Source organism: Oculina patagonica, chromosome 3 (assembly GCF_052425735.1).
Source record: "Oculina patagonica isolate OP01 chromosome 3, crgOcupat, whole genome shotgun sequence".
In the NCBI taxonomy this organism is placed as follows: domain Eukaryota; kingdom Metazoa; phylum Cnidaria; class Anthozoa; order Scleractinia; family Oculinidae; genus Oculina; species Oculina patagonica.
In genome coordinates this window covers 6,956,204-6,984,160 of record NC_135760.1, presented here as the reverse complement: position 1 = coordinate 6,984,160, position 27,957 = coordinate 6,956,204, and the positions used below count along the sequence as shown (strand labels likewise).

At 40.3% G+C, this 27,957-nt stretch overlaps 2 protein-coding genes and 1 non-coding gene across 3 annotated transcripts; 2 read left to right on the top strand and 1 right to left on the bottom strand.

Annotated features, from left to right (window-relative positions):
- Positions 1-4,816: 4,816 nt before the first annotated feature.
- On the top strand, positions 4,817-9,370 carry LOC144645975 (uncharacterized). Its single transcript, XM_078505489.1, has 3 exons — positions 4,817-6,343; positions 6,704-8,868; positions 8,959-9,370. The coding sequence occupies exons 1-3, from the start codon at positions 5,141-5,143 to the stop codon at positions 9,368-9,370; spliced, it is 3,780 nt and encodes a 1,259-aa protein (XP_078361615.1). The 5' UTR covers positions 4,817-5,140.
- A 1,850-nt stretch (positions 9,371-11,220) lies between these two features.
- Positions 11,221-26,058, bottom strand: LOC144645142 (cys-loop ligand-gated ion channel-like). Its single transcript, XM_078504621.1, has 8 exons — positions 25,078-26,058; positions 20,146-20,277; positions 19,624-19,815; positions 18,076-18,333; positions 17,446-17,601; positions 15,688-15,864; positions 14,068-14,115; positions 11,221-12,529 (listed from the first exon to the last, which is right to left on the bottom strand). The coding sequence occupies exons 1-8, from the start codon at positions 25,264-25,266 to the stop codon at positions 12,395-12,397; spliced, it is 1,287 nt and encodes a 428-aa protein (XP_078360747.1). The 5' UTR covers positions 25,267-26,058; the 3' UTR covers positions 11,221-12,394.
- Trnas-uga (transfer RNA serine (anticodon UGA)) lies at positions 17,106-17,178 on the top strand. The gene has a single exon. It is a non-coding gene; the product is annotated as a tRNA-Ser (tRNA).
- Positions 26,059-27,957: the final 1,899 nt, after the last annotated feature.

Sequence of the window (27,957 nt, the reverse complement as noted above, 5' to 3'; positions counted from 1 at the left end):
TTTCGTTTAGCCAAAGTTTATTTGTAATAATTGAGCAAAACAAACTCGTTTGCTCTTAATGAATTCATTGCTAAAGTTGCAGAGCATAGTGCTTTTTAAAATTACGCAAAAGAGCGCAGACACAGTGTTTTGCAAACTGGTATTCCAAATCTGCGCATTGTATTTCTTTCATCTTGGGCACTGAAGGAAGAAATAGAAAGCACTTAGACACATGACTTAGACGCAATATAATATAGAGATTCTATGTGAATCCCAGAGATCTTTTGTGCGTAGTACATTGGTACACCATTATCATTTGTCTTTCAAATATTTTAGTTTAAGAGAAGAAGAACGAAAGCGTAAACTAAAATTGCAAGATAAAAACATCAGTACTGGTGAGAAAGTTCAGAGCAAGCCTGCAAAACTATGAAATTATCTGATTTTAAGTAATCTAATTGAAATGAAGGTGTATGATGCAGGGGGGGGGGGGGATAGAAACGATGTCGGGATCGAATAGCGATGTTCTCACAACTTGCAACCCGATCAATTCACGATCTAGTCAGCGGTTTTTGGACGACCATATTTTCCCGCGAAATGGAAGCTATAGCAACCACGACTATGATGCCGTGGATTCAGTGATTGTAAAGGGGTGACAACTATCTTCGCCAAAAATCTAAATGCACAGTTTTTTTTTCCGAAAATTTCGCCATCGTCGTGTAGTTTTAAAAACGCAAAATTTTGTGATGTCGTCAGACGTGCTACTTTTTAATCGGGCGTGGCCGATACGTGTCTTACCCTTTGGGCGTCGTGGTGGATAGTCTCCTGTCGGCCAAAAACGACGGGGATAGCCTGGGCCAATCGGTTTCATTTCACTTTTGACAGTAAATCGTTGTAGGCACACTGGGTCGACTTTTGGGCTTATCTGTTGTGTTTACTCTTTTTGTTACGACGAAACGTATTGAAGACGTTCTGCTTTTGACGTCACGGCTCGACTATGCCCAGACCCGCACCTTGCGCGGTTTTTGACCCAACCGGAAGTGAAATTTCACGTTTTTGAACGGCTAAAACGCGAAGAAGAAAAATAGTTTTCTGATTTTTTTTTCGATATTCAAATCAGCATCCCAAGTAGATTCTAACAAGCAAATAAAAAAATATCTGTCATATACACTTTAAGGGGCAAAGTACTAATATTCACCATTGTGAAACTGTAGTTGCTTATTTTTGCGTAATTTATTTTCTTTCCCGTTTTTTTAATTTACGCGGTTGCCCGAGTATAATTTCTTAGGAGGCGTGAATTAGAATTTTTTTTCGTTTCGTTTAGACCGGCTAATTATTATTCTGCTCAGTCGGTGCTGATTAACTTCTCTTGTGGCTGATTTTTTGTTTTTCTGTATTGTTGTTTGTGCGTTTACTCCGTTCCTTTTTCTCGGTTGCGCTCCTTTTAGCACATTTGGGTTGTGTGCGATTTTCTCACTTCACCTTCAGTTTCGCTCCTCGCCCACGTGCTGTATATTTTATCGCCTTGTGTCTGTTTTGCTGTCAGCCGGTCGTATCTTTAATTTTGCACATTTTCCGCTCAGTTTTTCGCAGGTAGTCGCGGTGTGCGTTGTTTTTTGTCGCCCGCCTTTTCCTTCTCCAGTATATGTATTTTAGTCACTGTGGTTTTCCCATATTATTTTGCATTTGGCCCAGCAATTACAAGAACTCAAAGAACAGTTTAACACTCTTAAAGAGGGGACCGGTAAGGGTGCGGATGTTTCAGTTTCCCTGCAACTAGTCCGGCAGCTTGCTTCCGCCCCTTATCACTTGAGAGACCCCTTTTCAATTCTGGCGGCCCTGCAAAAGCTGGCTGACGAAGCACGAGTTTCTAATGACCCGTCTGCGGCGAGATATGAAGCTATCCTCCGCCAGTCAAGACCACTTGCCTCCTCCCCAGATTTTGGCGATATAATTACCCGCCTTATTGGTAGCAAGAAAGAAAGTGAAGTGGCCAATTTTATTTCCAAGATGTCACGAACACGAGGCTCAGGTTTTCATCGTTATTGCCAGATGGAATGTGCCGCGTCCTCCGGCAGCTAATGTAGTACGTGGTGTTCCGCATGATCCTCGTAGAGGCTTTAGAGCCCGGGGCGTTTGTTTCAATTGTGGCCTGCGTGGTTACTTTCAAAAAAATAGTACCTCTTTTCGATTTTGAGGTGACGTTTTTGTTCTAATAAAGAAGCTGTATGTATTGTTTTGTTGTTGTTCTATATTTTCTTCGTATTGCTCCTCTCTTGCGTACCAGTTTTGTCGTGCCTTGGGTGCGGGTGTCTAATCCCTTATATGCCTCTTTGAGGTTGCTTAAGGCCGGCAATTCTGGTGGGCTTTTCTCGCGCTCCCTCTCAGTTTTTCTTTCGCGATTTCATTTCAGGACTCGCCTCCCTGTCAGAGGTTCAAATCCGACTTCTTTACGTCCTTTATTGGCAATTCAGTACCTCATGTTTCGCAAAATGGTACAATTGGGAGGGAAAGCCCACCAATTTTGTCGGCCCAGTCCCTTCGCCTCAGCAGATGGCTTTCTTATCCGTTCACTCCAATCCAAGTATGCTTGCCTTCAGGGACCCATCTGCTTTTGTTCCTGGGTAGCTACGCGATAACCTGGGTCAATGGGAGTTCTTCTCAAAACAATTTCCCTCACAAGAAGAACCCATGTGTTTTATCCGAAATATAGTGGATGTGGCTTCTTTCATAATTCCGTTTAAAGGCAAATTTGCGGGCAAATTTTACGACGCACCGTTTCCCCCAAGAATGGAATTTCCTAATAACCCTATTTGTGCTAAGCGCGGAGGAGTTTATCTCCTCCGCGATCTTCGATCGTTTTAAAAGTGGTTCGCTCCTATTTTGGGGAAAGTTCAACCCCCACATCTCGTATGCCTATAACTGTGGAGCCCTTTGAAGCCGAGGATGTGTCACGACGAACGGTTTCTAAATTTGTGGATCAAGGATATTGTCCTTTTTTCTTTGGACTACCTTTTCTGATCTCCCCAGATACGTTGGCCCTGGCCATTTTCAGACTGTTTGCGATGACAAGAGTGGCTATGATCATATATGTCTTACTCCGTCCAACAGAACCCTTTTTGGTCTTTCTTGGAAAGGTTTATATTTTGTTTACAGCACCCTTCCTTTTGGCTGGAAAGCAAGTGCCTATGTGTATCACACGACCGGTTTGTTGGCAACCAGCTACATTAGAACACTTGGCGTGCAAGAAACAACAGTGGATCTCAAATTTTGCAGAGTTTTGCAGGCAAAACCACTTCATTCTCGATCGCTGTTCCCGCAGCTCGACTTTATACCCGTGCCTCGTTTCGCGCTATCTCGTCCTGTTCTAAATCACCTCATAAGCCCATCAAGATTTCAGGTGATTTACTGAGGGAAATCCAATATTGGAGATTTCTCGATAACTGGGAGGGTTGTCTTCCTTGGTTTGACGAGAGACATGTCGTCATAAACATTTTTTCGGATGCATCAAATTCAGCTTGGGGTGGTGTCTTTCCAGACAAGTCTGGAAATTCTGTAGAGGTGCGTGACTACTGGTCGCCTTTGGAAAACTCTCAACCGATCATCTTCAGAGAAGCCTTAGCTCTCAAACATACCCTCATGGCTGGTGCTAAGAAGCTTGCCGCTTACCGAGTAGACGCCCACGTGGATAACCTCCCCCTTGTTCGCGCCTGGAAAAATCAGGGTAGAAAGAGTAAAGCTCTTTCTGACGTCCTCCAAGCTATTTATGAAGCTATCTTGCAGTTTAATATCTCCCTATCCGTGGTGTTTGTTCCTTCAAGGGATAACGTGGCTGATGCCCTCTCTAGAGCTCTCTCCTCCAGTGATTGCATGCTATCCCCCCGAGTGTGGAGAGAAATCGAGAAGCGTTGGGGCCCTCACTCTATTGATTTGATGGCTTTAGATTCCAAAGCGCCTCTTGATGCTCATGGTTCACGCTTGAGACATTATACCTCCTGGCCTACCGAGCAGTCTGCCGGAGTTAATGTTTTCGCCCTTTGCAGTGGGATTTATTGGCTTTCAGGATTGTCCCTAATCCTGATTCTGTTACCTCCTAGGCTCTACGCCCAAGGATTTGGAAGCCTGCCGCGCCTTGACCAGAATGTGCCTATTTAAATGACTCTGACTTCAATTTTTGCCAGAGGTGCGGATTTCGTAGGGAAATCTTAGCACACCATGGTTCTCGTACAAAAGCGGATATTGACCTCACCGCTATCGAGCTTAGATTGGATAATTTACGTCAGCAAAACTCAAATAAAGTTCCGAGCGTCAAAAATCAGCCCTGCATAAGTTACTTTCTAGTTTTTTTGTCGTCGCTTCCAGTTGCTAAAGATTTGGCATCGGCGTCTCCTTCTGATATTTTTAAGTTTTTTGGTTTGGAAAGACAAGTTTGGAAAGACTGTTGTTTACGATTCTGCGTGCCCTGAGTTAGAACATCGTCAGCCGAAGTATTGTATTTGCCCTAAGCGCTTAGCCGCCGGGACTGTAGACAGTCTTGTGGGGAAAGATCCGTGCTATTTTTGTCCAGGAGGGCTTGGGAGGCGAATGGGACGACCGTCTAGGAATTGGCAATCCAGCCTCGCATCCATCCATAAAACAGTACCTTAAAAGTGTCAAAGAAGAGCAAGCGCAAGCGCGGGTGCAACCCCATAGAGCTGTTCCCCTTTTTGAGGACAAACTTGTAAGGATAGCAAAGCATATTTTGTCAAAGCTTAGGAATCGCAATACCACTCCTAACTTGTTGTATGTGCTTAATAGGGATTTGGCCTTCTTTTGCATTGATTTTTATGCTGGGGATCGTTCGTCAGATTTAGGGCGTGCCAAATGTAGGGAGGTTTTATACCTAACGGACTTCTCAGGATTGCTTTTTAATCACACTTTTGGAAAGATTCTTAGAGACGGTTCGACTCATTCTTTTTGTGTGCGGACTTCTCAGTTTCCAGTTTCAAGCTTCTTGAAAAATTGACATAAAAGCTAAACAACATCTACAAGTAATGCGGATCCGGATCTAAGCGAAAATAGTGGCACGAATTTGGCCAGAAAATAGCACGCATTCATGGTGGATTTGCGTACCCCTATTTACCCCTTCTTCATTTTTTTTTTTTAGTTGCACTAATACTTACAGATGAAAGAAGGCGTCATGAACAGCATAGAAGGAATCATTGATGCCATCATTATAGGCGTTGTTGTTGGCAATTTCCTTCTCAACACCGGCCGTGCTCTAAGAGCCATCGAGTTATGCAAGGAAAACTTGGTTCTGCTAAATAGAATAGCATTGATTACAGAAAAGCAATTACGCAATGGTATTTGCATAGGAATCTATAACACAATGTTCCTGGCGTACTGTCTTATCCACGATAACAAAAATGCAATAACATACGGCAGGAAACTTCTCGTCATTTTCTATGAGTGTGGTGAAACATTCCTAGAAGGGAACCTCAGCGAAAAACTGGCACGGATATATATGAGTCAAAACAAGTATGTTGAGGCAAATGAACTTTATGAGAGAGCACTTGTGATCAGTGTGGAAATTGGAGACAGAGCAGGAGAAGCAGCATGTTACGGAAACTTAGGTGATGTGTTTAAATGTCTCGGTGACTATGTCAAGTCTAAAGAATATTTCGAGAAAGCACTTGCGATCAGTATGGAAATTGGTGACAGAGCAGGAGAAGCAAGCAGTCACGGAAACCTAGGAGTTGCGTTTCAATATCTCAGTGAATATAAGAAAGCTAAGGAATATCTCGAGAAAGCACTTGCGATTTGTACAGAAATTGGTGACAGAGCAGGGGAAGCAACAAGTTACGGATACCTAGGAACTGTGTTTCAATCTCTTGGTAACTATGCCAAGGCTAAAGAATATCTCGAGAAAGCACTTGCGTTCGAAATAAAAACTGGTGACAGAGCAGGAGAAGCAGCGTGTTACGGAAGCCTAGGAACTGTGTTTCGATCTCTCGGTGACTATGCCAAGGCTAAAGAATATCTCGAGAAAGCACTTGCGATCAGAATAGAAATTGGTTACAGAGCAGGAGAAGCAGCGTGTTACGGAAACCTGGGAACTATGTTTGAATCTCTCGGTGACTATGCCAAGGCTAAAGAATATCTCGAGCAAGCCCTTGCGATCAGTATAGAAATTGGTGACAGAGCAGGAGAAGCAACAACGTACGGAAACCTAGGAACTGTGTTTCGATCTCTCGGTGACTATGCCAAGGCTAAAGAATATCTCGAGCAAGCCCTTGCGATCAGTATAGAAATTGGTGACAGAGCAGGAGAAGCAACAACGTACGGAAACCTAGGAACTGTGTTTCAATCTCTTAGCGACTATGTCAAGGCTAAAGAATATTACCAGAAAGCACTTGCGAACAGTATAGAAATTGGTGGCAGAGCAGGAATAGCAACAAGGTACGGAAACCTAGGAACTGTGTTACAATCTCTTGGTGAATATGTCAAGGCTAAAGAATATCTCGAGCAAGCCCTTGCGATCAGTATAGAAATTGGTGACAGAGCAGGAGAAGCAACAACGTACGGAAAACTAGGAACTGTGTTTCAATCTCTTGGCGACTATGTCAAGGCTAAAGAATATCTCGAGAAAGAGCTTGCGATCAGTATAGCAATTGGTGACAGAGCAGGAGAAAAAACAAGGTACAGAAACCTAGGAACTGTGTTTATATCTCTCGGTGACACTGTCAAGGCTAAAGAATATCTCGAGAAAGCACTTGCGATCAGTATAGAAATTGGTGACAGAGCAGGAGAAGCAACAACGTACGCAAAATTAGGAACTGTGTTTCAATCTCTTTTTGAATATGTCAAGGCTAAAGAATATCTCGAGAAAGCACTTGCTATCAGAATTGAAATTGGTGACAGAGCAGGAGAAGCAACAACGTACGGAAAACTAGGAACTGTGTTTCAATCTCTTTTTGAATATGTCAAGGCTAAAGAATATCTCGAGAAAGCACTTGCTATCAGAATTGAAATTGGCGACAGAAAAGGAGAAGCAACAGGTTACGGAAACTTAGGGGCTGTGTTACAAACTCTTGGTGAATATGTCAAGGCTAAAGAATATCTCGAGAAAGCACTTGCGATCAGTATAGAAATTGATGACAGAGCAGGAGAAGCAACAAGTTACGGAAACCTAGGAACTGTGTTTATATCTCTCGGTGAATATGTCAAGGCTAAAGAATATCTCGAGAAAGCACTTGCGATCAGTATAGAAATTGGTGACAGAGCAGGAGAAGCAACAACATACGTCAACCTAGGAACTGTGTTTATATATCTCGGTGAATATGTCAAGGCTAAAGAATATCTCGAGAAAGCACTTGCGATCAGTATAGAAATTGGTGACAGAGCAGGAGAAGCAAAAAGTTACGGAAACCTGGGAACTATGTTTGAATCTCTCGGTGAACATGTCAAGGCTAAAGAATATCTCGAGAAAGCACTTGCGATCAGTAAAGAAATTGGTGACAGAGCAGGAGAGGCAACAATTTACGGAAAGCAGGGAAACGTGTATCTAAAGTTTAGAAAATATAGAGAGAGTAAAAAATATCTGAAGAAAGCACTCGCCATCAAAATTAACATTGGCGACAGAGTCGGAGAAGCAGTACTTTACGAAAGCCTTGGAGATGTCGATGGAGCTCTTGGGGATAAATCCGAGGCTAAAATGTTCTATGAGAAAGCACTTGCGGTCGCAGTTGAAATTGGTCACAGAGACAGGGAAGCAGCCAATTACCTAAAACTAGGAAGTGTGTTTTACTCGCTCGCTGAATACGTCAAAGCCGAAGAATATCTCGAGAAGGCACTTTCAATAAGTAAAGATATAAAACACGCTGAATGTGAGTATATGTGTTACTATGGTCTTGCATCGACGAAGATGTCGCTAGAAAAGTTCGAGGAAGCTTATTGCTACCTCTTACGAAGTTTTGAGAAATGCGAAGATTTGCGAGATCTTAATACAGACAACGATGAAATCAGCATATCTTTTGCAGAGATGCATGCTTTTCCCTACGAGTCTCTCAGTAAATACTTAATGGTCACTGGAAAGCCCAACAATGCTCTTTATGTTACAGACCTGGGACGGGCTAGAGCCCTAGCAGACTTGATGGCAACTCAGTATTCCGCTAAAAAACACTCATCAGCTAACCCCCAATCATGGATTGGCATTAAAAATGTCATGACAAAAGAAATCAACTGCACTTGTCTGTACATTTCTTATCATGCTGAAGAAGTGTTTTTGTGGATTCTCAAGACAAACGGAGTAATTTCTTTTCGAGAAACGACAGTAGATAAGAAGACTCTTCACAAACGATTAGCAAGTCCAGCTGAAAATTTGGATGAATTTTTTGCTATCATGGCTACAAGTTTCCGCAGCTTTGGTATTTTGCCCGAGGAGGTTTGCGAAGATCGATCTTTAAATGACATTGAGACTGTTCAACCTGATTCTTCCGAGGAAAAGAGCCTCGGAGCTTTGAGACATGCAAAGGATGAGGAAGTTCCCGAAACGAGTTTAACTTTGTTCCACGAAATGCTAATCAATCCTGTGTCCGACTTACTTGACGAGCCTGAAATCATCATTGTTCCTGATCGCAACTTGTTCCGTGTTCCATTTTCAGCTTTACTTGACAAAAGTGGAAAATGTTTATCAGAGAATTTCAGGATCCGCATCGTTCCTTCACTTTTGACTCTCATGCACGTTCAGAACAGTCCTGCAGACTATCACAGTCAGACTGGTGCACTGATAGTGGGTGATCCTGATGTTGGTGTGGTGAGTTACAACGGACGTATCAATAAAAACTTTGTACCATTGCCTGGTGCAAGAAAGGAAGCAGAGATGATTGGGCGATTGCTGGACGTTCAGCCTTTGTTAGGACAGCACGCAACGAAGCAGGCGGTACTTCAAAGGATAGATTCAGTGAGTCTGATACATTTTGCTGCACATGGTAATGCTGAAAGAGGAGAAATTGCCCTTGCCCCTCCAGGCTCTACTACTGGGATTCCTCTAGAAGACGACTACCTTTTGAAAATGACTGACATTTTAAAAGTTCAACTGCGTGCTAAACTGGTAGTTCTAAGTTGTTGTCACAGTGGCCGCGGACAAATTAGAGCCGAAGGAGTTGTTGGAATCGCTCGCGCGTTCTTAGGATCCGGTGCTCGCTCAGTGTTGGCGGCATTGTGGGCCCTAGAAGACCGTGCAACAGAGCAGTTGATGAGCTGTTTCTACGAGAACCTTTTTCGTGGAGAAAGTGCCAGTGAATCCCTTCATCAGGCAATGAAGAGGATGAGAGGTCACGGCTTTCCCGAGGTTGCCGACTGGGCACCGTTTATGCTGATTGGAGATAACGTGACATTTGACTTTAGAAAATAAAATCGACAATTTCATAAGACTCGCCCCTCTTTCGGCAATATTTAAAATCTTTTAGTATTGTCATGTAATGTAGCGCAATTTTACGTCGATGTAAAAATTCCGTCCGACAGGAGCCTGAGAAACTAGCGACTTTATTTATCTGCATACTTTTACAATGATTAAACGAATTGAAATAAATAAAAATAAATTAAAAGGCTAGTTAGAAGTTATCAATATTGTACATGAGTTATCAAGGTTGACAAAATTCCAAAACGTTTGAGAAATTCTGTTACATTGTTCCATTATTATGTAGCGATGTAGGTAAAAAGAAGTACAGTTGGTTTGACATTGGAAAGAAGCCTGTGGTGGCCACTTTTTACCGAATGGTAATGAAGGTAGTAAAATGACTTTGGGGCTTTATTAAATTCACTCACTCACTCCATTCTGATATCAAACCGCAATTAATTTATGCGCTAAACGATAAACGTGCTGACAGAAAGGTCCTTTAAACGCATTCAGCACATGTCAATCAGAATTAAATTATTCTTCAACCTCGTTCCCAGGGTCTCTCCCTTTCAGGGAACTAAATTGAATTTTCACAAAACAAATCGAAAGAGGATCACTTACACTTATCCTCTGGTGATAAAAGAGAATAGAATTCGCTCAACGAAGCCTCAAAGCATAGGCTATCAATGACCCATTCACGTAAGAAAACATTCAAAGACGCGTTTTAGTAAACACATTCATGCACGTTTTTGTTTCGCGTCACATCATCTTCGTGTCACGTCATCCGTTCTTCATCTTTTTAAGTCGTACAGAAACGCGCATCTTTCTCTCAAATTTTATTTGCTGCTTAAAATAACGCTATACGTGCTGGTAGAAAAGTAAACATATTCACAAAACAAATTTACTTAATGCTAAAAAGGATCAAAGGTTACACTTAAATATTTTTGTGATGAAATAGAATTCGCGCTACGTAGCCTGAGAGCACGAACCATTAATGACGCAATTCCCATGGAAAAATAAAACATTCACAGAGAAATAAAGTAAGATTGTGATACATTATTGAACGCTTATTTGAAGAAAAAAACTATCAATGACCCATTCGCGCAAGAAAACATTCGAAGGCAAATTAAGGGAGATTGTGACATTACTGATAGCACCTATGAACTACATAAAGTTGCGCTTAAACTGTTATAAAAAATTATTACGCTCGCCATGTGACGTGTTTTAGTTAATACCACATCCACGGCACGTTTTTGTCTCGCGTCACGTCACCTCGTGTCACGTCATCCGTTTTTCATCTTTTTGAGTCGAGCAGATACAAGCAGTGCTCGGGCGTATCTTTTCTCTCAAATTTTTCCCCTCTCAAAAATAACGTTATACGTGCTGACAGAAAAGTAAACATATTCACAAAACAAATTTACTTAATGCTTAAAAGGATCAAAGGTAATACACTAACCGGTAAATATTTTGGTTGTGAAAACTGAATAGCGCTACGACCTCTGAGAGCACGAGCCATCAATGACGCAACTCACGTGGAAAAATAAAGCAAAGTGAGAATGCTTTACTTTATTGAACACTAATTTAGAAAAAATGCGGAGGTCGGTACTTCATTCATCGAATTACCATGAGGTTGCTCGAAGAGCCTTTGATTAATAGTTTAGATCTTCCCGTGTTTGGCATAATATTGATGCTACACCTGTAACATTGAACTTTTACTTTCAGAACATCTTTGTAAAGGTTTTAGTAATAAACGAATTGGAATCACTATGAAGTCAAAAGATGCCTTAATTTTCACCGTTGAGGCTAATTACTCTAAAACTAGACAGTAAAAGTTTTTGTTTTTCATATATTTTTGTCTAATGGACAAAAGAAACGATCTGACAATTTTTTAAAAAATTCTGTCAGAAAGATTAAGAGCCACCTTAAATTGATGCAAAAATAACGTCGCTCTGAATACTTCTGACAGATTTTTTTAAAAATTTGCAAAAATGTTTATTTTGTCGGTTGGATAAAAATATGTGAAAAAAGAGAACTTTCACCGAGTTGTTTTCGAGTTATTAGCCTCAAAAGGTCCAAAAAAATGTATCTTAAACCTCAAATGACGTTGCCGTGGCAACAAATTTTCACGTCTATGACGTGACCTATGACTATGACCTCAAAACGTTCATTGGTAAATCTTGCTTACGTTTATGTTAAAATATTTTTCTTGACGTTATTGGTATAGCTGTGATAGAATACCAAAAACGGGCATGTCTAATTCTGACTAAACTATTACGAGCCACCTTAAAGAGGTCTTCAAAGATGGTAACAGTTCACGAAATGTGAACCTATCAGTAACGTAGTAAGGTGTTTGGTGGTGATAAAATTCTGTATGCGCAAGTGGGTTGGGTGCAAGTAGCTTGTGGTGGCTGGAAAACTGAGTTCACACAAACGGCTGGCGCGAAGTAAGAATCTGTTTATAAGCTCTCCTCTCGGGGATAGTACGTTTTTTACAAAATAAACATAACTTGTGAAAGGTTGACCAGCAGCATTTTTCTTCTGTCACTCCCACCATTTCTCCATCTTGCATCTTGTCTATCCAGTGATGTGACGGGCTAATTTCAACTCCGTTATCAGTGACATATTCAGTGGTGATCACAGTCCTCTATAAAGCCGCAAAACAACATATAACCGAGAATTGACGGCATATGTGGCAAGAAGTCACGTACATGCAGACTTCTTCTTCCGTTCTTCATTTGGTTTTGTCATGGTCTTTACGTGGTACCTCTCTGAGGTGTTCATAGAATCGTTGATTAGAACGAGAGGGCACGCTGGAAGTGTTAGGAAGATTCTCATTCCCGTCATGAACCGCGCGCCAGTCTCTCTCCAGTCTTCCCACGCGCTTGCACGCGAATACAACAAAAGCCTCAAAGGAGAAGAGAGTCTCACGCGCGCCAAGATCGAAAAACAAATTTCACGGCCGTATCTCTTTTTCTCTCCTCGCGTTGGCCCGAGACATCTTCAACAGAAATGATGCATACATGCATTCTAAACATCACGTTATCTTCCTCCCTGGGAGCGTGGAGGTTCTACTAATGTAACATTGTTGTGTTCTGGTGTTTCTTCTTTGGTTGGTTCTTGTTTTAGTTTCTGTTCCCTTTCTTTTGCCAACTTGCCAACAAGCTGTAGTCTCTCCTGAATAGCAGACAGTATTCAAAGACTTAATCAGCTCTCCTTTTTTGTGGAATTGGCTGTTTATTATATGCAGCCGAACCCCTATTAAGGGGCCACCCATTCAGCGGTCACCCCCATTAATCGGCTAGTTATCAGAGTCCCAAAACTATTGTCACTTGTAATACTGTTAATAAAACCCCTATAAGAAGGCCACCTCTATTAAGCAGCCCAGACACCCGGAGAGTCCGGAGGGTCCTTCTATTGTTTTTGCCCTTATTTAGCGGCCAGCAAGGATGTACATACGAAGTTTGGCTTTGTTTTCAACAAGCTCATAACAGGCAAGAGTCTATAATAGAGAGTAACGACTGATAAAAATCCTTCAGACACAAGTTTGGCGTCGTCTTCATGTGATTCCCTGATTCCTTTCCACGCTATTTTGCATTGAATATGCAAATTTCTGACGAACTGTTAACTTGCCATTTTCCCGAGGGTGGACGCTTAATAGGGGTTCTACTGTAGTCTGAAAAGTCAACCGTCTCCTCGACTTAACCCTCCTCGACCTTCGACCGCGGTCAAACGACAGAAATACGCAAAAAACAAGAAAAGTACTTCAAAGATAAGGTTTTAATTTTCACAGTACAAAGATTGGTACATTACCTGTATCCTGACGATTTACTAAGTTTTTTGGAGCTTTACTAAAAAAGTTCTACGTGTTTGAAAATAGCGCAATGCGGACTTGTCGTCGCCATTTTGTCAAAGCACTTTGGTGCGGATGCGGAACATTTAAATTTTACAAAGACTCTTTTACCTGAGGAAATGGGAATATGTTTACGTTCAGTAACTATTTTATCGATTCTTGCTCATACTAACACTTCAATATGTACAAAATTCCCCGAAATAGAAAGAAAAGCTGCCTGAGACGTTTGACCGCAGTGGACCTCGACCTAACCCTCCTCGCCCTAACCCTCCTCGCCCTTACCCATCGTGAGGTGCTGGGTTGGAGTGACGAGACAGTTGACACTTCAGTACTACACTTTAGTTATCGAGTACATCGATACGGGTTTTCTCGTCACGCAACAGCTTGGTGTAATTCACGCAAAACGCCGACGTTTCACTTTGTCTGTCAATTCGTCTTTCCCAAGGCAAACTGTGGCAGGTATTCATGATTTCGGCTAAAAAACGTTTGTAATAACTGAAACCAAATTACTTCAGTACTCATTAAGCAATTTACGTTAGTGAATCAAAATTGACGACAAACAACACGAACTATAGGAAGCTAACGACTGATCTTCTGTGGAGGACGCGTTCTCACGGCTCGAGTTATACGTTGTACGGCTTATACTGTGAGCTCGCCGATAGAGCATGTCTTGCTTCAAAATAACTAATCCATTAAAACTGGCTTTCTTCGATAACGTATATAATTAATTACGTAATTCGTGAAATTGTTAAACAATATACATGATGCGTGATTTGAAAGAAAATATTCAAAACAGTCTAGTATTTCGTGATTGGACTCCCCTTCAAGTCAGTCTATCACACACTATGCTTTAGCAACTTACCCGGAAAATTCTTTCGCTTTCAGTCAGTTTTTGATTTCTAGTCCTCGTCTGAAAGGAATAAAAAGCGAGTGGCAGTTATATTGGTGGGAAAGTGACAATGAGAAGGAAGAAGAATACAAAATAGTCTATGTCAATATTCTTATCCACTCTGAAACAGACAGACCCCCTGCCCCCACCCCCTCCCCCCACCCCCCGGACAGAAAAATTAGAGCTACATGTGTTTAGCACAACACAGTGACCAACAATTATGCCAATTCGCAATCTGATTAGCTATGCGAGGGCAGTCCAATTTTCGATAGACTGCTCTGGTAGCGCACGCAGTACAATTGCTGAAATTACAAACCAAAACTATAGTTAAACCACTTTCACTAAACTTTTGTTGAATAGATCGGTCTCTGCGTTATGCTAAAGAAATTATTAGACGGCTCACTCAAGGTATCTATCAGCTTTTTATCCACCTCTGGCTTGCCATCTTATTGTTAAATATTGACGGTTAATTGCCATTGAAATTAAAGATTTCATGCCTGATCGATCTAAACCACAAACACAATATGAAGCCAAGGCATTTCTTATTTCTTCAAGTGCAAATCTAGAAGGTACACTGATGGGTAAAGTAATTGCTGTTCCTCCTGAACACTTTAAGTACAGTCGAAGCTCTCTTAACGGACACTCTCGTAAGCGGACAGCTCTACTTACGGCCACCTTGTTAGAAACCCCGTTTTTACTCCCATACAAACTCTGTATTTTTACATTCTCGTAAGCGGACATTCCTGTAAGCGGCCGCGGACACTTTCCGAGATTACGACTTAGACCTTTTCTTTGTTTTTAAGCTCCCGTAAGCGGACACCGCAAAGAAAATCATATAAAAAACCTCTGTATCTTGTATTAATCAATCAACTTCACATCGCCGTTCGTCACAACAATTTTACTGTAATTACGGTACCATATTTCAGTGTTTGTTTTGTCGTCATCCACGTCCGGTTACATTTCGAAACACCACTAACATGCATATTACCATTATGTTAGCTGGGCAAGCTCCCGTAAGCGGCCATCTATCCCCTACACCTCTAGTGGCCGCTTACAAGAACCATTCTCGTAAGCGGCCAGCTCCAGTTGCGGACACTTTTTTCGCGTCCCGAGGGTGTCCGCTTATGAGAGCTTCGACTGTTATACCAAAATCTCCGATCTACACCCCTTTATACAGTCGAACAAGGTCAAGCAAACCCCCTTAGATTCTATTAATGAATCGATCCATTAGTCATTAGTCAATTTCAAGAATGCATTCATCTCATTTCAATGGTCAAATCAAAATTTGGTTTCTGATCACATCCGCCCAATTTGAAGTAAAGAGAAGGTATGGTTTTCTTTGAGCAAAGCACTATTGTTTACCAGCAGCTGTTGATTCATTTCAAAATGAATGCATACGTGGCTAACGGATTCAAATTTCAAACAATCGATTCTAAATAGAATCTAAGGGGGAACGCTTGACCTGGCTTGACTGTAATGAGGCGATGAATATGCCCACCCCTTTTTCATGAGAGCACCCCACTCCCCCTCCCCACTCCCCTCAGGAATCAAAAAGATATTGGATTTTGGTCACTGCTAAAATAATGATCTTACCCTTGTAATTACAAATGCCACGGCCACAATGTGAATGACAAGAAAGCAGCCAACACCAACATATATACAAATTCGATCAAAATATTTTTGTTTATCAGGATCTGGAATGGACGCAGCAACTGCATTCTCAATGGCCATGCAGCACAAGAACACAAGGCCAGACAAGACATATTTGTCCTAAAAAGAAAAACACAACAAAGTGTTACAAAAAAAATGGCAAAAATAATGACTGAGTTCATCATCAAGTAATTCTGAAAGGGTAAGCTGAGTCACGATTTTCTTCACAACTGTTATCTAATTAACAATTAGACTACGAGCCCGAGTTTTCTATGAGCAAATAGTCAACGAGGCGCAGCCGAGTTGACTATCGCTCATAGAAAACGAGGGCGAGTAGTCTAATTGTTTTAGTAGAAACTCTAAAGGATTGCAGTCCAAAACCTACAATATTGTACACTTTGAAGACAAAAATCAAGAAAATTTACCGCTTAAAAGCTACGCGCGCGCGCGACTGTTTTCTATCGGCGAATAGAAAACAGTGGGAGAACCAATCAGATTCGCGGATTTCCAATAGAACACAGCTGAGTTTCTACTAATGTATAATGTCACGCACTACTCCAAACTAACTATTTGAAAGTAACGTGATTACTGCAAAGGAGTCTTACTATTTCTTATACATGTAGGGGGCCGAACTGTTTATAAATAACCTGCAGTGTAATAGGGATGTAAGAAAGATGGTCAAAACCAGGATAGAGTCCTGCCGTAGGTTAATTTTCGGCTGTTGTCTCCAGTCCAGTCTTTCTGATTAAGGCCTAGTCCTTAATCAGAAGTAGAGAACTTGAAAGAGGGTGGGGACTCAAGTGTGAGGGAGACAGGGATGCAACTCAAAATCTAAGGCGACCACTAAAAGGCTCCAGAATCTTTTGTATTGTGGGTGTGGCTCAAATGCATTTTACCCCTACATGACAGTACAGTACCAAGCCTTGAGGCAATTTTCGTGCCAATCCACAATCCCTCATTGAAACTCTGAGACTTGAGGTACGTTTGAGATTTGAACTGGTAAAGGTACAATCTGGTATCTTATTCACTCCTTTCATTATTGTGCTTTTGAGTAACATGCAAACACTGCTTAATCAACCGGTAAACCGGTTTATGGTTTTCCCTGCCATCAATCATCTAAGTGGACCTCTCAGGAAACAGAAATTCACTTCAACCAGGTAAAAAGGCCACATCTGTTGGCTGTGATTGGTAGCCTTCAATCCATTTGGCTTTGTTTCTGTTTTTCGAGGTTCAATGTTGGTTGTCATCATAATAAAATTATTATGATTGATGGCAGCGAAAAACGCAATCAACTTATCGTTTATAGTTGGGTTTTGAACTTCAGAGTTTGTGTGTTACTGAAAAGTGCAATAAGCTTAGGAGGCAGCGTGGCCGAGTGGTTAGAGCGCCGGACTTGAAATCCGGAGGTCACGGGTTCAAGTCCCGTTCTGACCACTACCTGGTGTTGTTTTCTGTAGCCCCGAATTCAACTCCTCGGCTACGCTTGTAAATAGCCAACTGGTCTGCCTCCTGCCAGTTGGGATTCTTAATCATGTTTCATTCATTTACAATATTTGTTTCAGAGTTAGTTTACATTGGCCCTGAAAAGCCCCATTCGGGGAGTGGTCAATTACATGCATATACATATATATATATATATATTCACACTGGTAACAATGCTATTATGAAATTATTGAGAACAAGCTAGAAATGCCAACTCACCAGTAATGTCAAGTATGAAATCGTTGGCAAGCTCTGTGATACAACGAACTTGAAAGCAACTGCTGTTAACAGTAGGGTGAGGGTGACACTCAGTCGATCAGAGGGTGAGGAAATTTCCACAGAAAATGAACAAAATGATAGGATGTCAATAAGAAACTGCAAAAAGAGCCAAAAAGTGCAAGTCAGTGCTAGGAAACTGTCTTTGGGTCAGAAAACGATTTGAGTAAAAAAAAAAGAAAGCTAACATTTTTATCAGAACGGGTGAGGCGGTTTTGTGACAAAAGCAAGAAAAATTAAATAATACAGAACATCCTATGAAAAGTATCACTAAGTGCATTCGGTGTGTGGGATGGAGATCACAGTTAAGTATGATTTAAATTTTTCCAATGCCATGCAAGAACAGAGAAGCCTCAGTTTACCCCCGGTAATATCATCTTATGATATTCATTCATAATCAAGCTTAAGCCAAGCATACAGGTGACAAAACCAGAAGTGAATGCTTGTGTACTTTAAATCACAGTTTTGAAATTTGAACTCTGTTTGTAGAAGCTCTTTCTTTTAGATAAAGAACAGTGTGCAAACCATTGTACAGGAGCAAAATAATTGCATTTCACAGATTGTTTTTCTTACTATAATCATAGCAATATTCCAGAGGTAGTAACCATTCTTTCTCCGGACATGGCACTTAATGTGGTAGAGCGGGTAGTCATTTGCACTGCTTCCCTCTGTTTTTACAGTACTTGCCGCTTCTGTGATCACATGTCGGCATAAGTACCACTCTTGGTCTGCAGTGAAAGTTTCTGACCGAATTGTATCTGCCCTTCTCATGTCTTTTTTAAATTCCACTAGCTTGTCTGTCCAGTCAGACATGAGTGTTATGGTCAATTCCTGCAGAAACAACAATAATGATATCAGACCTATCAACCATAATTATTATTTTTAAATCAGAGTTCTCCAATAAATTTGTAAAAGTAGAAGGAAAATATTTTGATTAGGCAGTCCCCAAAATCCTTGATGAAAACCTAAAAGGAGATTAAACTTTTGAATAGGTATCAGAGATGGTGGTTCGAATATTATCTCCACCCCCTCTAACAGACTAAGAGAAATGATTGTTGCATTGCCAACAAACATGGTGGCCACAAAGGCTTAACTGAACTCTTTTGAAATGGTACCATTAAAAGTCACTTATTGCAATGCTATCGCAGTAGTATCACAATAGTATCACCAGTATTGACAAAAGTAATTCAGCTACAATGTATTGCAATACTATCACATTGGCAGTTACCCATAAAAGGGGTGTTAATTAAATAAAATAGGGGTGCCTACATGTACAATGGGCGCCAAAAGTGTTGAGACATTCGGCACTTTTTGAGTACCGAGGACAAATTTTACCCTTCACCCCTTCGTTATAATTCCCTCCCCCCGATTTACTATCTGCAAGACTTGCCGCGTTTGTGTACAACATTGGAAAGGGGGAGGGGAGTGGTTCACAAGCTGCAATGGATTTGAATTGGAAAAATGGAAATGTTAAATTCAGTATACATTCCAACCAACTGTTTCAAGCACTCTTGTCACTCATTGTATATTGGAAGAAGGAAGTACCTTAAGGTTACTAATTTTAGCGATTTTTTATGAGCAAGATTTAGCGACTATTAAATTAAGCTATTTTCCGAAATTTAAAAAAAAATTTTTTTTAATATATAGCTAAGATGGAAATAAATGTTCAGTAATAGAACAAAGTCACTTAAAATTGAACAAACATTACCATTGTCAGAAAGAACGAAGTGAATAGCAAATGTTAGAAAGTCGTCCTCGTCAGAGAAATCAGACATATTTTCCACGATGCCGGCGATCCCAGCTCCCTCCCAACCCTTTTTTTATTGTTGCCCTACCTTCTGACATTGCCATATAGTTGAAAAGGGCCACTGTATTTAATTTTGTGTTCCTCTGGCGGGCGGGGGTATTAAATTAACGCGTATTAAATTTGACCGAGACAAATTTTAGCGAGTACTAAATTTAGCGATTTTGGCCCAACTCGCTAAAATCGCTAAAATTAGTAGCCGCTAACAATAGTAACCTTAAGGTAAATCCAATCATTCCAGTCTTAAAACATTTATTAACTAAAGACTAACACATAAAGGAAACACTTGAAGTGAACAGATCAAAATGACTACACACCTGATAATCCAGGGGAAAATCCCACAACTCCAAGTTTTCTCTGAAGCTCCCTTTGATTCTGTAGGTCTCCATGGCATATGGTATGTTATTTCCCTCCTCATAAAACAATTTATGATTCGTCTCCATCTTTTCAATTTCTACAGCATTGAAAAACACAATCCTAGGGTGCCATTCATCATGCCATTTTATGTCCTGCGAATAAAACAATATTGTATCAAGAACCTTTACAGTAAAGTACAGGGGGCCCATACAAGCAGTGCAACTGTTTGTATGTTTGAAATATAAAGAAATGTATGAGAACATCAAAAGGGTCATAGCATTATCGTGATGATATTGCTAGTATTATCTGGTACATGTAAGCTCAAAATAAACGTAAATCTTCCTTAATTGTTTTGTTTCACCCTCTCTGTGGCTCAAATATCAAATTTGAGGGATTTGAAGGATTTTGCATTGACTGTTAATTACTACACATTGTTCTCCTCTTACAACCAAGGAATCATTTAACAGTGACAACAGCCTCACCTCTGTTGGACTTCGTCCCTGTAGCTGTGGCTCTTGCCAAGTCGCAGAAAGATAAAAATCACATTTAAACTGTTGACCTACTGTATCAATGTCACCCACAGATATGATGCTGGTTCTTATCTCCACAGTGACCTGATTTTAACAAAATGAATACATGAAACAATTTTTGTAAAATTTTTTCTGTTTTCTGTATCAGTATGTGAGGTTGGCCCTTTGCATGAACCAGTCACATGGCAATAATTTTTTTTATCTCAATTATCTGTAGGCTGGTTGGCAAGCTAATGCAATGTAATTCTGGAGTTACTTTGTTTTGGAAGCTGTTTCATTCTTTTGCCATCCACCATGGAGGATAATTTTTGTACCAAGTGAGGTCCTGGTTCACGCAAAGGGCTCATACATACATACATACATACTTTATTTAACGTGGAAAAAAGTACACACTTAGCTGTTAGCTAGTTTACAGGTGCTCCACGATTAAAAGTTTAGTATTTACAAAAGTATTTACATCAAAACAAAGGGTATAAAAGTATTACATCAGACTATTTTAAAATGGTTAAAAAAAAAAAAAAAAAAAAAAAAGAAACAAACAAACAAACAAACAACAACACCATCTAGCTAAATTAAGATTCCTAAAAAATATATATATATAAATATAAAAATCCTATCTAAAAGCGATAAAATATAATTATTAAACATTGAAATCAGTTTGTCTAATCTTTTTCAAAAAGTCCTTTGAGCCTGCCATGGAACGAATATCACGAGGTAGCATGTTCCAGTGCTTTGCTGCAGCATAACGCCACGACTTAAGACCATATCTGGTAGTGTTCACTTTAGGTATGGAAAGATTAAAATTACCGCGAAGATTGTACGCTGTTCTCTTTTCAGTTATAAGATTTTTGAAGCTGGATGGTGCCCTGCCTTGAATAATATTGTTCACAGTCAATAACATATCTTGAGTGCGACGATTTTCTAAGGTTGATTTTGATCCGATACGCCGCAAGAGCGCTTCGTACGACGAGGTCTTGTCGCTGTACACAAATCTCAAGGCCCTCGCATTTGTTCTTTCCAGTTTTTCTATATTTCTTCTTCCACAGTGATACCAAACTTGACTACAATAAGAAAAATAAGGTAAAATAAAAGCTCTATACAAGGATTCCTTCGTATTACAAGGTAGAATGTTCTTTAACCTGCTTAGAGCGTTTATTTGGCTCCCCACCTTGCGACAAATGTCCGCAATGTGTGAATCAAATTTTAGTTTATCGTCTAAAGTTATGCCCAGTAATTTTATCTCCTTGGATACTGGAATTTCTTTACCCTCACATTCGATCTTGATGTCACACTGACTAGCATTTCCTAACACCATGGCGTTATATTTTGTCGGGTTGGCGATCATACCGTTTTGTTTGAACCAAGAGCTGGCATTGAACAGATCTTGGTTAATCATGTTTTCAACTGCGCGGGGACATTCGTTTGAGGCATGTAGATTGGTGTCGTCTGCAAAGCTTAGTAAGCTGCTCTCGTTTATAGCATAGGCCATATCGTTCATAAAAATATTAAAAAGAAGCGGTCCTAATATTGACCCCTGGGGTACACCACTACGAACGACATTCCACGATGAAAAACTGTTTCCCAGTTTGACTCGTTGGTAGCGATGTGAGAGATAGCTCTGAAGAAGGGACCACGATCTTTCATCCAGTCCGTAAAATCTAAGCTTTTCCAACAGAAGATCGTGAGGGATACAGTCAAATGCCTTGCTAAGGTCCAGTGTAGCAGCACCAATAAAGTGGCTTTGATCAAGTTTTTCTTTCCACTCTTCGGTAAGTGTTAATAGCGCCGCAGAGCAGCCATGAAATTTCCGATACGCGAACGTATAGTCGTGGAAAATGGTATCAAAATACGTACTCATCTGTGTATGGATAATGCGTTCAAACACTTTGTCGAATGCGGGCAGCACGGTGACAGGTCTAAAGTTTGCTTTGTCCAACACGCTGTCCTTTTTGTGTAGAGGTGTAATCTGACCATTCTTCCACCCTTCGGGGACTTCTGCCTTTGCAATAATAGTATTTATAAGATCGCTTAGCGGTTCAGACACTGATGGTGCCGCTGCCTTGACTGCTCGTGGCGGAATCAAATCGTATCCCTGGGCTTTGTTTGTCTTGATGTTGTTGAGTATTTGCTTTACTTCGTGGTGATTTGTAAAACGAAAAGCAAAGTTCTTACTGGCTGTACTGTTCTTAGGTAAGCGAGAGGCATGTGACTGATGTTGGAATGGAGTGTATGAATCGATTACTAACTTATCGGTGATATTTGTAAAATAGTCGTTGAAAATCTCTGCTACTTGAGCTTGATCGATAATCGTTCTGTTGTTTTCCTTTAGAATGATCAAATCGCTTTGCGCACGTTTCTTTGTGTGTAAAAGAGGACGTAGTGACCGCCAAAAAGCCCTGTAATTTCCAGCACGTGAGCAGCACAGATGATCAAAGTGTTTAATAACAGACTTTCGCCTCATGGAGACCACGCGATTTCTTAACACTCGGTATGCTTCCCAGTCATCTGTTTTCCTTGTTTTGTTAAATTTTCTTTTTAGACTGTTTCGCTTTCGAATGGCCTTTCTTATCTCCGGTGTAATAAATTTGGATTGGCCGGAAGCCGCCTTACGCTTTCTTATTCTGATGGGTGCATGTTTGTCAAGCACATCAGTATACATCTTTTGCCAGGCCCAGCAGATGTCATTGATGTCTTCGAACACATACGCTACATTAAACGGCACACATGCAAGGTCTTTATTGAAAGCATTCGCGTCAAAGCTTTTAAAACACCTGCCTTTCGTAAAAGTGGTCTCTGGTTTGGATAATTTCTTGTTGAGAATAGTATAGACCAGTTTGTGATCACTTAGGCCTGTCTCCATTGTTCCTGATTTTAATGCAAATTTCGGAGAGTTTGTTGCTATTATGTCCAAGCAAGACTCTCTAGAAGCTGAAATTCTTGTTGGCTCCTTTATGAGATTGTCCAAGCCGTAAATGTCGCAGATATCTAAGAAGGTTCGACCTTGTTTCCCACTGTCTTGTGGTTTTAGAATATCGCAGTTTAGATTGCCCAAACATAACACATTAGCTCGGTTTGAAATCGCTGCGTCTAAAATTTCGCACATGTCGCTCGTAAACGTCTGGTTGTTTACTGACGGTGGTTTGTAAACATTAAGTAAAGACATAAGTCGCTGTCCAAGTTGAATGTCGACGAGTATTGCCTCCACTGCTTTGCTTCTGATTCTCACTTGGCTTGAAGGAATGGATTTACGAACATACAATAAAATACCTCCACCGCCTTTCTTGCGATCTTTGCGATAACATTCATATCCTTTGACCGCGAACTGGGAATCTGGAAATGATGCATCTATCTTCGTTTCTTGCAGACACAAAATGTCGAACGTTTCGATCCAGTCCTGAAGTTCACAGAATTTTCCAGCGAGAGCGTTTATGTTGAAACTTCCGATAATGAAGTTCTTATTTGCATATCCGTGCAAAGTGTCGAAGAGATCGCTATTTGCATCGTTTAAATGCCCATGATCTGAAAGTTCGCTTGAATTAGACAAATCGAAGAATGAATCGCTAAGCTGTGGTAGAGAACAAGTCAAACATTTCCAGTCTGCTTGAAAGTTGTGAAGATTTTTAGTGTCGTCCCTTCGTAGCCCTACACACTTGCCGTGATAGCTTCTTTTGCAGCCATTACACAATATGGCCGCCTGATTCTTCCTGACAGTCTTCTCGCAAGACGAACACTTAGGCTTTTCGGTCGGGCCCGGGTTTAGCTCAATATCGTGATGAAGAGCAACATCTGAAATCCATAAGCACAAGTATCCATGTTTGGTCCATTTGGTTTGAGCTGTTCTGATTCTGGACTGATTTTGAGTCGTCGCTCGCTTGAAGGCATTCAGTTTGTTTGACAACACGGCGCTCGAGTTTAAACGCTCTAATGAGTAATGAATTATTGTTGGAGAATACTTTTCGACACCGGTTTTCCATGACACAAAGATGCAAAATAAGAATATAGCAGAAATAAAGCGATTTAAGCGAGTCACTTGCATGTCGCTGCGTGTCGCTGCGAGTCACTTGTCTCATTCGTTAATAAAATAATAGTTTACTTAATTGCACCTAAGTTTGTAAGTTTAAGGTGGCTTCATATACAGTTGGAACCTGCTTATAAACCCATTTCCCTTGGATTCGCCCTAATCAGTCATTTACTATCAGCTATTTCGAACCTACACTGTTTCAAACAATTTTTTGTTTCCCCTGGCGGGTTTTGTATTCTGTCTTATTAGTAATATTGTGTAGTGTAGTTTGATTTATCTTTCTGCCAGGGAGTGTTTTTCATATCAATTTTATTCTCTATTTTATACCTTGCCATAGAAAATACAGCAAGTCATATTTATAAATCAATAAAAGCTGTTTTAATTTGCACCCAACAAATTATGCTTTCTAATTAAGCCTATACTTGTTTCCCCCTGGAGGTTCAAGAAATCAGGACTTGTATAAAGTATTTTAATCTAAATATTTTTAAAAATATTATGGATCGATCTTAAATCCAAATCGATTTAAAATAATTACCCACTCATACTGACAAATTTCATTATAAGTTTTGTGGTTAATAAGTAACCAAATCGGTTCAAATTGTAACAAGAGACTTTTAAAAATGCTGATTACTGATGGCAAATATATAACATATAAATGCATCGTTTTTCGCTGTTTTTAAAGGTCACAGTGCAGTGTCAATATTTGAGATTTCCTCTTTTGCACGCATAATTTAGACTTACTGTCTGCATGAATATTTTTAGCTACCTCTGTCGTGTGTGGACATTTTACCAAATTCTTAAAGCTCTGTTCATAAAACAAGCAAATTAGATCATCAATCTGTTGTTAATATTTTGATGCCAACCTTTTCTTGCCAATTGTGGCGAAAATCACTCTTGCCACCATCATCTGGATGTGTGTTGTCCTCGATCTGCATCAGAAGTTTCTTCACATCTTCTAGCCCTGAGAGGGAAGCTTCGATTCTTTCTAGTCTCGACAGAACGATAGAAAATCTGTCCTCTATAGGTTCTAACGAAGAACCTAAAGAACTCATGTTAATCGCCGTCAACAAATGCTTGCAATATCAGTCTTCGAGATTTTGTCCCAGAGCCGAAAAGCCTGGCAACATGACAACTGTCACACACAAACACACCAAGCAACTCAGAGCGGAAGACTGGACTGAGCGAAAAATGTAGGCACGTTTTGCGTACTTAGAGAGAGACCTTGGCCTAGGAGTACTCTTATTTGGTGGGGATTTTGACACTTTCGTGGCTTTTGTGAAGAAAAAGTTTCTTCGATCAAGCGAAAGGTTAAACATTGTTAAAATTCAGTATCTTTTACAGCTTCAAGTAGCTAGCATGAGTTTTTGAAATGTTTCTAACTTCTATATTAAATTGTAATTGAACATTTCTCGCTACATGACGGAAACTGACAAACAAATAATTGAGAAGACTTTTGGATCAGGTTTTGTTACAGAAATGAAAGGAAGAAGAATGTATCAGTCAAAAACGTAAAATATATACAATTATTTTTAGACGTATTGAGAATAGTGTGAAAACAATCGTACATGGATCTAATTCTCTGAAAAAATACTTGCAAAGACTATACACGGAGTTATGAGTGGTATTACACCCGAGGCCTACCAACTGGTGTTTCTGCAGCTGATAGCTGTTTTCCAAAAATTTTATTTTAGAATCTATTTGAGTAAACTGAGGGATTTTCTACTATTTTTAATCTACCTATTTCAATTGATTACACTTGTGATTTTCTAAAAATTGTTGTAAAACTAATTATAAAAATAGATCAGGACTTTTTTACCACATGTGTATAAATGTAGCGGCAAAAATTAATTCAAACTAAAAAATATATATTCAAAACGCGTCACCAGCGCCAAACTCGGGTAAAGGCCCCCCCCCCCCCCCCGCCCCCTCCAAAAACGTTATAGTAGCAGATTACAGGACCTTTTGGCAATTACGTAGAGCCCAGCAATGCAATGATTACTTTTAAAAAGTATTTTTTTTTTAATTAGAACGGTTTTGAGAGAAATTTGGTGGTATAATTCTCCAGGCGGGACCTTTTTAGAATTCATCGTACTCAGCAAAGATAGTTTCAGCTTCATCTCTGTCAATAGTTTCTGATAGCAATCCAGTTTCCTTTGAATCATTCCAGGAAGCCCTACTGTTAACATTAGTCTCCTGTCCTTGTGTCGATTGATGCTCCAGAATGATAACTTCTTGTTCTTGAGACGTAGATATGGGTTCATTCATCTGTGCGCCGCAATCAGTCTCTGAATTGAGTGGAGTGAGGTACCGATAAGGTCCGATTAATCCACCGAACAGTTCGTGCACTGGAGGTACTTCACTTGACCTGCCGCTGTCAAACGCATTGGAGCCATCCTGGTTGTAGGAGAAGGATACTGCTTTTGGGATCCTCCCGGACAAGACTTGTTCTTGTTGTTCTGTATTTAAGAATACAGCTCGGGAATAGTTGAAAACAGACAAAAGAGCGTTCAACTCGAATCTTATTTCGCCTGAAGTTTTCCTTCTGTGTTCCCGTTCCATTACAGAACCCAGCTCAATTTCAACTTCAACTGTTTTTTAGTCTTGAGCGCGCACACGTGGGCAACACTTAAGAGTTTTTCTCAACTCAATCAGTTAGCTCTTCCGCACGAAAAACTAGGTACCATTTTGTTGATTCTTTTTATCTTCGTGCATGGAAAAAACCGTTACTTTTAGAATATCAAGATCGTGCGATTCTAATGTATCTGACGCGACAGAAATACCCTTTCCGCGCGCGCGCGTGTTCATAAAACTCTCAAGATATTTTGATTCAGCTCTTGTTTATTCGACGTTCACAAAATTTATGACACGGCGTAGTATATCATCAACGATGGTAGAAGAATTTTCAATGTTATGTTGCGCCTCTATAGTACACGTGGATAACATTTTCTTCCTTGTTAAAACTGCGCAAAATAAGTGCGGGCTTTCTATGAGGAAAAGTAAACGAGTTGGCCAGTTTGTAAACTAAAAGGGTTCTGGTCTTTCTTTTACATTCCCACTTCCATCTTGGATTAAATGACAAACAGGGAAACTGGAATGAGCTCGCCATATCGAATTTAGAAAAAAAAAAAGGGGAAGTTGCGGAAATCTGATTTAAACTCGATGATAAAAAAATTCAAACGTTGCAATTTTACAAAAAATGTATGGCGTGCGCAGGCAGTTCAATGCAAATTTCTTTATTTCCTTGAGTTCGAATTTATTTTCTTACTTATCCTTTTTTGATCAAACTCAAACATTTCCCACACGCAGGATAGCAACTTAAGTTATTGAGATCAATTAAAACTTTTTTGAAACCCATGAACCGTATTTAAATTTTTGGACCTTGAGAGTGGGCGCTTATTCGAGGTGGGCGCTTATTCGAGGCTGGGCGCTTATTAAATTTTCGCGATTTTCAGCAAAAAGTAAGTTTATTTATGTAACAAAACAAAGCAAAATTTCGACTGTTCATTGAAATTTCCTGAAAAATACTAAGAAAACTTGGTCATGGGGGAAGTCTTCTTAGTAGTACTTAGTCAATTTCAATAATCAATACTCCTCTTGTGCACTTTAGTTTTTTTTTTTTGTGGGGTGGGGGGGGGGGGGTGGGCGCTTATTCGAGGCTGGGCGCTTATTAACTTTTCCTACCTTCAGGGTGGGCGCTTATTCGAGGTGGGCGCTTAATCGAATAAATACGGTACTCGCTTGCT